We start from the raw sequence: 13,789 nt of genomic DNA on the forward strand, positions 1-13,789 counted from the left end.
GATCTCTTGACCTCGTGATCCACCTGCCTCAGCCTCCCAAAGCGCTGGGATTACAGGCTTCAGCCACTGCGCCTGGCTCTAAACTCTTTTATCTTCCTGTAACATTGTGTTTTCGTTTACAGCCATAGTGGTTACATTATAATAGTTGAAACTGTTGCACCCTGAGTGCATAAGACAATGTTTAATGCATGTTATGTTAAATAATTTTAAAATTAATATTTAAAATTTAGTTTTTAGTAAGTTGGAGATTTGCCATAATGTAAATTATTGTAGACTATATTTATATATTTATTAATCTATTAATGTTTTTAAGGACTTCTATACGTAATGAACCATACTAGTCTCAGTTCCCATTCTCAGAGACTTTCCAATCTGTTGGACATAGGAGACTCTCTGTATGTGTACACACACACATACACACACACACAAATGTGCAAAAATTATGATACAAGGGAGACTGTGAGACCTGGCAGGTATCAAAAAACTTATATAGAAATACTGGAGACAGAGTGAATAATACTTTTGGATCAGGGAAGACATGTTATATGAATTAGGGGGAACATATTAACATTAGCGATCCTCTTTGTTTAAATCTAGAATTAAAATTATAGATGTTAGATAAAATTGTATTCGAAGGTGGTTCTTTTATGTTAAGAGGTCGGTGTTTTCTTTAATTAGATTTAACTCATTATTTTCTGTTTATCTCCTATTCTGTAAAGATAAATCATTGCTTTTTTCCCCATTTTTTTTTTCTTTTTGGCAGCTCTTCACAGATGGAATCACAAATAAACTTATTGGCTGTTATGTGGGAAATACCATGGAGGATGTAGTCCTGGTGAGAATTTATGGCAATAAGACTGAGTTATTAGTTGATCGAGATGAGGAAGTAAAGAGTTTTCGAGTGTTACAGGCTCATGGGTGTGCGCCACAACTCTACTGTACCTTCAATAATGGACTATGCTATGAGTTTATACAAGGAGAAGCATTGGATCCAAAGCATGTCTGCAATCCAGCCATTTTCAGGTACATTTTCTTTTCTAAAATTTTTCTTTTGGGCATTTAAGTGCATTAAGGAAATTTTATTTTTAATTTCTTTTTCTTTCTTTGAGCAATTATTTGATTAACTTAGACATTTTCTTTAGCCAGGGTTTTTGTTTTCGTTCTTGTTTTTTTCTAAAGAGAAAGAAGTAAATTTATTTATATCTGCAGTTCTCATCGTTGACTCTTTGCAAAGGAAAACCTGCAAGAGCTTTTGGATTAACCAGCTGTCAAGGCTGCTGAATAATTTTTTCTAGTTAGTGTTTCAGTTGAAGTGCTATATATTTCTTACTGCCATTTGCTTATTACTTAACTGTTCATATATTCAGAGATGCTTATTAAAGTTTTATTAATTTGGTTCACAATTCTTTGTTCTTTAAGTTGTTCGTATTTAATTTATTATATTTTCTGTAAAGAATATTGTCATGTATGCTTCATCATTTTTCTAAAATTGCCAACCTTAAAAATTCTCTTTCTCTTCTTGAAAACTCTGGAAAATGGGCTTGAGTTGAAAATGGCAGGTTAATTCTTAGGTTAAACCAGCAGTTCACAACCATTTTGGTCTCCAGATCTCTTTGAGACTGAGTCTAAAGAGTGTCGTTTTAATATTTGATTAGCATTTATCAATATTTACCATATTAGATATTAAAACAGCTTTTTTAGAATACAAGAATATGAAGTATACGTCCTGTTAGCTATCATTGTGATGAAATTATCACATATCATATAACTCTTGAAAACTACACTGTACATTTGTGAGAGAATGAGAGTGAGAAAGGTAAATAACATTTTGTGCAAATAGTTTCAACTTTACAAACCTCCTGAAAGGGTTTTGGGTCACCAGGGGTTTCTGGATTGTAGTTTAAGAATTGCTAAATTGCCGGGCGCGGTGGCTCAAGCCTTTAATCTCAGCACTTTGGGAGGCCGAGGCGGGTGGATCACGAGGTCAAGAGATTGAGACCATCCTGGCCAACATGGTGAAACCCCGTCTCTACTAAAAAAAATACAAAACATTAGCTGGGCATTGTTGGCGTGTGCCTGTAATCCCAGCTACTCAGGAGGTTGAGGCAGGAGAATTGCCTGAACCCAGGAGGCGGAGGTTGCGGTGGGCCAAGATCACGCCATTGCACTCCAGCCTGGGTAGCAACAGTGAAACTCCGTCTCAAAAAAAAAAAAAAAAAAAACACTGATAAAAGTGGAATATACCAGTATCACTATTGTAAACCTATATCAAATAATATATTAAAATATTTTGGCATAGAAATCCTTCAAACCCTAGTTTTTAGCCATTATATATACTTTCTTCTTTTGTATGAGTCTAGTCTTTAGATGTATTGAAAGATCCTGATTAATATATTTGTGTTTACTCTTTGTGTCAATTTTTTAGTGGTCTTCCTTAGGCATGCATATATTTATAAATCCTCAGTCTTGTTCACAATGGTTAAGAAATGCCTGTGTAACAGCATTAAAAATGAACAGATGCATAAATTGGACTCCCCCAAGCTGGTTTTATATATATATATATAAAATATTTATATATATATAAAATATTTCATAAAGTTCCTAGAGAAGGGCCACATGAGTTTCCTTGTGACTAAAGCAGATAGTAAAACACAATTTATCTTTTTTAGTAACGTCAAGTAGAAAAAATAAAATAATTATAGTTTTTAATCAAGAACAATAAAGGTTTGTCAGAGCTGACTTTGGTATTTGATACAATGTTATAAGCATGTTTTCAGTAAAAATATCTTTGTACTTTTGGTTATATCTACTTATTATTTCTTTTCAAAGTGCCAAAGCCTTTGTTTATTTTTCCCTACTTACATATTTTTAAAAATATATTTTTTATTGCTATATCATAGTTGTGCATATTTTTGTGGTACATGTGATATTTTGATACATGTATACAATGTATAAAGATCAAGTTAGAGTAATTGGTATATCCGTTATCTCAAACACTTTTCTTTGTGTTGGGGACATTATAGTTCTCATTTTCTAGCTATTTTGAAACATAAAATAAATTATTGTTAACTATAATTTTCTTGCTGTATTATTGAATGCTAGAACTTATTTCTTTGATCTAACTGTACTTTCATACCCTTTAACCAATCTCTTTTCATCAACCCCCTTCCTAGATCTACTTAGTTAGAATATGTATAAGTGTTAGTAATGCAGGATATATGCATTTCATCAAAATAATATACCCTGTTAGAAACAAAACATCAATACTCTCAATTCTGTGAATTGACTTGTAATAAATGATATATTCAGTTGCCCCACAATTTTGCAGAGGAGAAACAGAGTGGAGACTGAGAAAGCGAGCAAAAGAATATGACAGTGAAGAACCTTGTGTTATAGCTTACTGTTAGTTGGCATTATGAGCAGTAACATTTACTATTTAATTTGTTTTGCTGTTAGGTTTATTTCAGATTGTATTCTAATTCCTATGGCATTTTTTATTGTTACGCAAGTCTTAGTGACTATAAAACAGAAAATACAAAAAGAAAAGCTAAGGGAGGGAAAGGCAAGTTTTAATTAACAAAACATCTAAATTACACATGATTTTAAATAGGAAGTGTGGTTTTATTGTTTTCAAATATGTACAGTGAAATAGTTCTGAAATACCAAGTAAGCAAATTAATAAACGATGGTCTGGAGCCCCAGGAAGAGGTTAGAGATATAAATTCGGGTTAATGTGCTTATTTAGCTTTTCTCCTTTTAAATGAATTTCATATTCTATGGTTAAAAATAATCTTTCTTTTTAATTTATAGAAGCTTATTGACAATTTGGGATTAGTTGTCACATTTTGATTCATCATTGTAATGAGCTTTAATATTTGAATATAATCATAAAATTTCAAGACACTATTGATTGTTTGGTCAGCCTAATATGTATCCAGTGATCTGGACTGATTCACTAGTAAATGTTGATGAGTGCTTTAGATCAAAGTCTACAGTACTTTCTTGATTTGGCTCATTCAACCATAGCTGTATGGTTTATATTATGATCATGATGAAGATATCTCATCTGAATGTAAAAGGCATATGTTTATGTTTGGACTAGTTTGGGGGAGGAATAAGAATCTAAAGTGTCCCCACTGTCTTAGTAACTTAAAGTTTGTGACATACAGTAACCTTGGGGAAAAAATGAGCTAAATAGTATACAAAGAAGAACAGAAATAGTTTTCAGAAAAAGTACAGGTAGTTGATTTTGGGCATACTTGGGAAATTAGTATGTTTCACTGTGATCACATTTGAACTGAACTTTAAATGACAAGACAGGCTGCAGGAGGTGAGGAATGGTATAAGTAAAGACAATGAGCTATGCTAAGTTAGCAGCTTGCGCTAAGTTAGTGCCTAACTCGTAATTCCACTTAGGGAAATTTATCATTCTCTGTTTTATTTGAACTTTTTTGTAGCAATCAGTTATTATGGAGACCTTCAGAACATTTTTTTAAAATTCAAAAGTGTTTAGGAATGTTTCCAATTTCTTATCAGATATTTCTCAGAAATTTGCCTGTTGTCAAGAATCCTGGCTGAAGTTTAATTACAAACCACCCAGTGACAGACATAATAGTAGAAATGCAGTTTCAAATCAATTGTTGCAAGTTTATCAAACAGCATACCTAGGGTATTGTAGTGGAACTGGCACCCTGTGGGTTGTGTGCATGTAAAATTGGTAGTGTTTCTCTTGGAAATCAAAAGGATGATATATAATAGCTCAAAAGAAAGTTATATGCTATATTTCTGGCAGCAACAATTAGAAGTCTCCTATATTCAGATATAAGGTACCTCAACACAAAGGAGCATTATGCTACTGTTGAAATGTTACTTTTTGACTGTTGTCTAATACATGAAAAATGACTGATGCAGGGCCAAGAGGAAAAATCAGCTTAAAAAATAGCTCAACTGGGCTGGGCATGGTGGCTCACGCCTGTAATCCAAGCACTTTGGAGGCCAAGGCGGGTGGATCACCTGAGTTTGGGAGTTCAAGACGAGCCTGACCAACATGGTGAAACCCTGTCTTTAAAAAAAAAAAAAAATAGCTTAACTGTGGCTACCATTAGGCAATAATTTGCTCATGCAAAAACTCAGAGGGGGTATATGGAGATGAAATACTATTGGGATGGTAGAATTAAAGAATATTTTTCAGTTTCAAAATATTTTTGTTATTGTTAGAATACTTTAAATTTTTTAAAAGCTAAGCTTTCAGGAGAAGTAGCAATTAATATTAGTGAATATTTGAGAAATTCTCTGCAACCTTGAGAGTTTTAGACATTTGGCTTTAAAGAGTATGGGATTTTAAAGCAGCATTTTGACTTGATGTTACTGTAGTAAAGCTTTGCTTTACTAGGTAGGAGAAGGACCAATATATGATAGTGAAAATCAGATATATTTTAAATGATTTTTGATTACCCTGTATACACAAAACATAAATTAATGGTTATTAAATAATGCTAGTTATCTGAAGAGATTTTCCTTTTAAAAATTTTAGTTTTTTAGAGCACTTTTGATTAACAGCAAAATTGAGGGGAAGGTACAGAGATTTCTCAGATCCCCGCCTCCCTTCACAGACACTTACCCCATTATCAATACCAGAGGTGGTGCTTTTGTTGTAATACATAAACCTACATTGATACACCATTGTCACCTAAAGTCCACAGTTTACATTAGGGCTCACTCTTGATGATGTACATTCTGTGGGTTTGGGCAAATATATAAAGCATGTATCCACTGTTAATAATATCATACAAAGTAGCTTCACTGCTCTAAAAAAGAATCCTCTGTGCTCTGCCTATTCATCCTTCATTCCCCCTTAACCAGTAGCAACCACTGATCTTTTTACTGCTTGTATAGTTTTGCCTTTTTGAGAATGTCATATATTTGGAGTCATACAATTAAGGAGACTCTTTAGATTGACGTCTTTGACTTTGTTTCTTCCTTGTCTTTTTATGGCTCATTGGCAGATTTTGTTTTAGGGTACTGAATAATATTTCATTGTCTGAGGTACACCAAGTCTATTTTGTCCTTTCAACTACTGAAAGACATTTTGATTGCTTCCAAGTTTTAGCAATTGTGAATAAAGCTGCTGTAAGAATCTCTGTTCAGATTTTAATGTAGACATACTAGTTTTTAACTCCTTTGGCTAAATGCTCACGAGCATGATTGCTGGATTGTATGGTAAGAGTATGTTTAGTTTTGTAATAAATTGCCAAACTGTTGCCTAGAGTGGCTGTGCCATTTTACATTTCCACTAGCAATGAATGAGAGTTCCTGTTGATCCACCTCCTCACCAGCGTTTGGTGTTGTAAGTCTTTTGGATTTTGGCCATTCTAATAGGTGTGTAGTGGTCTCTTACTGTTTTTGTTTGCATTTCCCTGATATGCGATATGGAATATCTTTTCATATGCTTATTTACCCATCTATGTATCTTTGATGAAATGTCTGATAAGATATTTGGCCCATTTTTAAATTGAGTTGTTTGTGTACTTCTTGCTGAATTTTAAGAGTTATTTATGTATTTTTCATAATAAATTATTGGATATGGGTTTTGCAAATATTTTCTTCCAGTCTGTGCCTTACCTTTTTATTCTCTTAACAGTGTCTTTTACAGAGTAGAAAGTTTTAATTTTAATGAAGTCCAGCTTATCAGTTCTTCCTTTCGTGGCTCATTCCTTTGGTGTTTTATTTAAAAAGTCATTGCCAAACCCAGGGTTATCTACATTTTCTCCTGTGTTATCTTCTCACAGAGTTTTAGTTTTGGATTTCATAGATATATCTATAATCCATTTTGATAAAATTTTAATGAAGGATGTAAGGTCTATGTCTAGATTCATGTTTTTGCACATAAAGTTCTAGTTGTTCAGCACAATTTATTGAAAAGTCTATCTTTTTTCCCTTATATTTCCTTTGCTCCTTTTAAAAAATGAGCTGACTGTATTTACGTGAGTCTATTTCTGGGTTCTCTATTCTGTTTCTTCACCTGTTTGTCTAATTTTTTGCAGCTATCACACTATGTTAATTACTGTAGCTTTATTGTAAGTCTTGAAGTCAGGTAATGTTAGTCCTCCAACTTGTTCTTCTCTTTCGATATTGTGTTGGATATCCTGAGCCTTTTGCCTCTCCCTATAAACTTTATTTTTTACATTTTAAAATTATTAACTTTTAAATAATTCATTTTTAATTGGCAAATAATTGTGTATATTTGGGATATAGTATTCATGTAAACTTTACAGTTTTTCAATATCACAAAATAACTTGCTGGGATTTTGATGGGGATTGCACTGAATATGTAGATCAAATTGGGAAGAACTGACATCTTGGCAGTATTGAGTCTTTTTATCCATGAATGTGCAATATCTCTTATTTAGTTACTTGATTTCTTTTATCAGAGTTTTATAGTCTTCCTCATATAGATCTTGTACATAGTTTGTTAGATTTATACCTCAGTATTGTAGGGTTTTGGGTGCTACCGTAAAAGGAGTGCATTTTACTGTCAAATTTCTCACATATTCATTACTGGCATGTAGGAAAGGTGACTTTCATTATTTTTTTAAATCCTGCAAGCTTGCTCTAATTGCTTATTCTAGGAGGTTTTTTTGGTCTATTTTGGATTTTCTGCAGAGAAAATCATGTTATCTGCAAACAAAGATAGTTTGATTTTTGTTTTCCCTTAAACCTCTTATTTTTTTTTTTCTTTTCTTAATAAATTAGCTAGGACTTTCAGTACAGTGTTAAGAAGGATTGGTGAAAAGTGATGTTCTTTCTTTATTCCTGATCTTTGTGGGAAATTTTCAAATTACTTGTCATTAAGTAGGATGTTAGCTGTAGTTTTTTTGTAGATATTCTTTTTTTTTTTTTTTTTTTTTTTTTTTTGTTTTTTTTTTTTTTTTTTTTTTTTTTTTTTTTTTTTTGAGACGGAGTTTCACTCTTGTTACCCAGGCTGGAGTGCAATGGCGCGATCTCGGCTCACCACAACCTCCGCCTCCTGGGTTCAGGCAATTCCCCTGCCTCAGCCTCCTGAGTAGCTAGGATTACAGGCGCGCGCCACCATGCCCAGCTGATTTTTTATATTTTTAGTAGAGACGGGGTTTCACCATGTTGACCAGGATGGTCTCGATCTCTTGACCTCGTGATCCACCCGCCTCGGCCTCCCAAAGTGCTGGGATTACAGGCTTGAGCCACCGCACCCGGCCCTTTTTTGTAGATATTCTTTATCAGGTTGAGGCTATTCTCTTTTTATTCCTAGTTTGATGAGTTTCTATGATAATGGATACTAGATTTTGCAAAATGCTTTTTCTGCACTTGTCAATAGGTTCATGTGATTTTTCTTTTTTAATGGATTACATTAATTTTCAAATATTGAACCAGCCTTGTATACCTGAGATAATCCTGTTTGATTACGGTGCATCATTTCTTTTTATACATTGTTGGATTTGATTCGCTTACATTTTGTGTCAGCAAATATATTATTAAAAATTTGAAAATGTAGCATTTTCTATTGTATATAATATTTGCTAATAGAAAACAATCGAGGTACACTTGATTAAAGTGTTTTTAAGAATTGTTTTCTTTTTTAATGAGCATTTTATTTGGTTAATAAAAATTTGATTTTTTAATAGCTGTTCTGAAAAAATTGATTATGGTAAATACAACATAAAATTTGCCACTGAAGCCAAATTTGTCTGGGGTAATACCTGAGGTTGGTTGTCCCACTTCCACAGAAAACTAGGATGTGGACACACCAGAGCAAAGTTAAGAGCCGAAGTTTAATAGGCAAAAGAAAGAGAAGAGCTCTCTGTGCAGAGAGGGGTCCCAGAGAAAACGGGTTGCCAGTTGTGTGGTGAAATGCACAGGGTTTTATAGATTAGCTTGAGCAGGCAGTGCTTGATTTGCATAAGGCACGAAATGTTGATTGGACTAGTTGTGCCTTTTGCATAAAGCATAGAAGTTGGCTGCCCCACTTTAATCTATTATTTGTGGATGGTTCTCTACCTGGCCAATGCCATTTTGCTTGCTTCTTTTACTGGACACGGTGACAAAAGGGAAGATAGAGGCTCCATGTAGAGCATACTTGGCTTCCAGGTAGCCCTTTTCTGTTTGCACAGCTGCTGGCATTCACCCGTGCAAGCTTCTAGCTTGCTTATCTATATCTGCAGCTTGAATTTTCAGGCTGCTGTTTGTTAGAAGTGATTTGGGGGCTGCTTTCTATTAAAGGGGAGCCCTTTACTGAGGACTCCTTTAGCCTCACTATCTGCCTAAATAATTTCTTTCTGGCTCTTGTATCACCATCTTAACCATTTTTTAAAATGTACAGCTCAGTAGTGTTATTGCATTCACATGGTTGTGCAGCTAATTTCCTGAAAATGTTTTTATAGTGTAAAACTACATCTCTATACTTTTTTTTTGTTTGTTTTGTTTTGAGATGGATTCTCGCCACGTTGCTCAGGCTGGAGTGCAGTGGTAAAGCTCACTGCAACCTCTGCCTACCAGGTTCAAGCGATTCTCCTGCCTCAGCCTCCAGAGTAGGTTAGGTGGGACTACAGGTGCCCATGACCTCACCTGGTCAGTTTTTGTATTTTTAGTAGAGATGGGGTTTCACCATGTTGGCTAGGCTGTCTTGAACTCCAGACCTCAGGTGACCCACCTGCCTCAGCTTCCCAAAGTGCTGGGATTACAGGTGTGAGCCACCAGGCCTGGCCAATTCTATGCTTTTTAAAAATCTTTCTTCCCTCCTTCCTCTGGCCCCTGGCAACCATCATCTACTTTCTATTCTTAGGAATTTGACTACTTAGGATACATCATGTTAGTGGAATCATGTAATGTTTGTCTCTTTGTGACTGGCTTATTTCACTTAGCATGAACACTTCAAGGTTCATCCATGCTGTAGAGCATGTGTCAGAATTTTCTTCTTTTTTCAAAGCTTAATAATATTCCTTTATGTATTACATTTTGTTTATTCATCCATGGATTGATACTTGGGCTGTAGTCATTTTTGGCTATTGTGAATTATGTTGCTGTGAATATCTTTTTGATACTTTCTTTGCTAGGAGCTATTGATGTTCAACAAATTTCATTAACCTGTAAATGCCCCTTGGAGTTGTGGTCACACTGCTTTATTCATTTTTGAAGTATTTACTGTAGAATTGTCATTTCAGTTACTATCAGCTGAAACTGGACAACTTCTAAGATTATATATATTTTTTAATACACAGAAAATTAAAGTAATTTAAAACTGTTTTAGTTTCATCTTGAAATATATATTTGCTCTGGAATGACCATATTGCAGCATGATTCTCATGCATTTCAAAATACTTTATTTAAAAAACAACTTGAGGCAGCAAAAGTATTATAGTTTTCTGACTTTATCCATGTGATGTGCAGGGCCTCCTCGTCTCCTGATCTCAGTAAGCTTACAGTGATCATTTCAGATCATAAGAGCAGAAACGACTTAGTTCTAAAGAGCCTGTTTGAAAAGTATTTCCAAATAGCTGCAGCATTGGATGACTGTCCTTGCCTGAGTTTTGCTTGTTCATTGAAACCAGAACTGTTGTGCCGAGCCCGTTGGTGCCATGGTCCTTCTGCTGTCCCAGGCATTTGCTTCTCTTTACACCTGTTCAGATTCCGGCATAGTGCACTCGAGGAAGTCATGGAGTTCCGACAGGTTCCAGCACGTGTGTCCCCTTTGGAAAGGGGAAAATTATGTTTTGTAAGAGACCCCAAATCAGAGTCTCTTACAAACCCTGGGGTGAAACTATTAGAAATGGTATTATTATTCGTTTATTTTAAAAAATCACAGCAAATAAAATTTGTTAAATACATGTGATCCCTCTCCTAAATCATGTTTCATTTGTTCAGTAAATATTTCTAAGATATAATATTCTGTTGACATAGATCACCCCTTATGTTTCATGTAACACAGATTTTATCTTTCTTCAAGCCTTTTGTTTCCTCCTCTTCTCTGAGGTTTTAAAACCAGTTTTAACTGGCTTAAAGTGTGTATGTGTGTCTGTTCTGTGTGCATGCGTGTACATGCATGCATTTTCACTTTCCTTTGTTTTGATTTTACCACCACCTGGCCTTTTCATCAAGTTGCCTTGTGCTTAAGTATCAGGGCTTAGCTTTCTGTGTATATTATGAGACTGACATAAAAATTGATTTGTTTTCTGTATTCTTGTGGGCATGAGTATGTGATCTTAGGGAGTGTCAGTCAAAATTATTTAGTTTATAGAAATAAATGTTTATTTACTCATTTGTTTGAAAGGTATGAACCAAAGTACACATATAAAAAGATTATGGGTTTTAATATTTTAATAATGCATTAGTCAGATTAAGGATGAGGCTAACACTGTTGATTGAGGATAATTTGGCAATTTACACTGACATAAAGGAGAAGGAATTTATTGGTACATGTAATTAAGAATACTGAGTTCAGACATGGGGTGAATCAAGGGACTGTAGCAATGTCATTAGGAATATCACTTTATTCGTTTATTCTTTTAGCTTTTTTCTGTTTCCTGACAAACTTTCCTTAGGACCATTTATAATAATAATGAGTAGGTTTCTCTAACTGGTTTAACCACTCCAGGCGGAGATTTTTCCAATTTTCTAATAGCTTCAAATAAAGTTTATAGCTTCAACAAAAGTAGAATCAAGTATCTGGCTTAGCTTGGATAAATCTGCTAAACCAGTCACTGTGGCCTGACTGATAGAATGCTCTGAGCAAGTCTGGACCATATGTTCACTCGCTACTGAAGTGAGTGATGCACATGGGATGCACTTAGGATTGAGATAAGCTCTGCAGTAATGACAGGAACTAAAAGTGAGAGGGATACAAGTTTCTCCAAAGGAAAATCAGGACTCTTTAGTTACTAGGAGTAAGATAAAAACAATATTCACGATAGTATAGAAATGTAATAATAAAAATGTGCTATTTAAGGATTGCTATAATGCTAGATTCTCTGTGTGCCTTACTTAAGTGGTTCTCAAATGTTTTTGCATATTAAAATCACTTGAGAATGTTTCAAATATCTCAGTGTACTGGCTGCACACTAGGCCAGTTAAATCAGAATTTCGTTAGTACCTAAGCCTGTTTGTTTTGAAGTTCCTTAGGAAAATCATGCTAACAGAAACTAGGCAGATGGAGTTGGTAGAGCCAAGGTTCAAAAAGAGGGATTTCAGGGGACAGAGAAGTTCACATGGGAGAAGCAGGATCCAATGAAGAGAATAGAGGGTCCTCACAGAAAGACGGGAGAAGGACCTCCAGCCTAGGAGGTACCTTTCAAAAGAAGCCTGGGACTCTGATCTAGTTTTAGAGAGTACACTCAAAATCTTAAGAATCAAAGTTCTTGCCAGCTTCAATGGATGTTCAGTGGTTCAGGAATCTGACTCAGCAGTGGTTCCCCATCAGTCAGTCAGAAGTGAATTCAGAAGTGCAAACGTAGGGTCCTGGGTCCAATGATGAATCTGATTCTGAATCACAGCATCATAATGGTTAAGGGGAAAATTATTCAGTGATACTTGTTAAAGCATGATAAGGCTGACTTTCTTTAGAATCATTGAGATACAGGTATAGGGACCACGGCAGTAAGATTTTGGTACTGGGGAAGAGAGACTGGGCTCAACTCCAAATACAGCGTGGGCAAGTGGGAATTTATCCCCAAGGAGCAGTGTAAGGGTCAGCAGATGGAAAATTACTATGAGTAACATCAGAGTATGGGGTTTCTGGGTAACACAGTCTAATGGTTTTTGCTGAAGATGGCCAGAGTAATCAGAGTAATTAATCTGGGGAATGGTGGAGGATAAGGAACCTGATCAGATGTCAAGGGTGGGGATACTCTTGCTAAACAGACTTAGTAGGGTTCTTGCTAAAACTGTTTTTTTATAAGGGAAAGCACAGGTAGGTCCTACAAGAAGATTCTGGAGACTGACTAAAGTTTGATCAGAACCTTTGTCAATAGACATGACCTTTATGATGCTTGACTTTTTCTTTTTATGCGTTTTGTTTTAAACAGGCTAATAGCTCGTCAGCTTGCTAAAATCCATGCTATCCATGCACACAACGGCTGGATCCCCAAATCTAATCTATGGCTAAAGATGGGAAAGTATTTCTCTCTCATTCCCACAGGATTTGCAGATGAAGACATTAATAAAAGGTAAAATTATGTTTACATTTGAAATTATGTTTTATGTTGCTTTGCTGTATGATAGGGTTTCAAAGGTAGTTGTAAAGTTTCATTGTAGAAAATCTGGTTTTCATTCTTTACATTGAAGTAAAATTAGCACTGATTCTTTGGCTATAGATAGCACTACAGAAATAACTGCCTCTCTATCCCCCTCAGTGTCCCCTCCCAAAAAATACACCCTACAACAGCAAGGGTCAGGGGTGGAAGTAGGGGAACACTATTTAAAAATAAAGAGGTAGGTGGTAATGGTGAAGCAAGATTTTTCTTGGCTTTATAAGATATTGCAGAGTTGAGAGGCAAGTCTAATATTATATAAAGAGCACAAGAGCCTGGAGCCAAACTGAGATTAAATCTCAGTTCTGCTAGTTAACATTTCTTTTGTGTAATTCACTCAACTAGGGAAGTTACCTATTTTCATATTTATTAAATGGAAATAATGGTAGTATATTAACCGTATAGGGTTTTTGTGAGGATTGTGTTAGTATATATAAAGTTCTTTGAAACAGTGTTTGCTCATCACTTAAATGTTGAGGTAGCTGCTGTTTTTTGTTTTTTTTTTTTTTTTT

At 35.0% G+C, this 13,789-nt stretch overlaps 1 protein-coding gene across 2 annotated transcripts in view; it reads left to right on the plus strand.

The window, feature by feature from the left end:
• Positions 1-13,789, plus strand: part of ETNK1 (ethanolamine kinase 1) — a 61,915-nt gene that overhangs the window by 19,490 nt on the left and 28,636 nt on the right. The window contains exons 2-4 of one of the 2 annotated variants that reach the window (XM_037736503.1): positions 764-1,023; position 1,147; positions 1,210-1,917. In XM_037736503.1, coding sequence (XP_037592431.1) covers positions 764-1,023; position 1,147; positions 1,210-1,281 — 333 coding nt within the window. In that variant the 3' untranslated portion in view covers positions 1,282-1,917. Of the gene's footprint in view, positions 1-763; positions 1,024-1,146; positions 1,148-1,209; positions 1,918-13,052; positions 13,194-13,789 lie in introns of those variants that run through there. The other variant, XM_017522990.2, reaches the window with a different exon arrangement.

The sequence above is a fragment of the Cebus imitator genome, unplaced genomic scaffold (assembly GCF_001604975.1).
Source record: "Cebus imitator isolate Cc_AM_T3 unplaced genomic scaffold, Cebus_imitator-1.0 Scaffold25, whole genome shotgun sequence".
Classification (NCBI taxonomy): Eukaryota; Metazoa; Chordata; class Mammalia; order Primates; family Cebidae; genus Cebus; species Cebus imitator.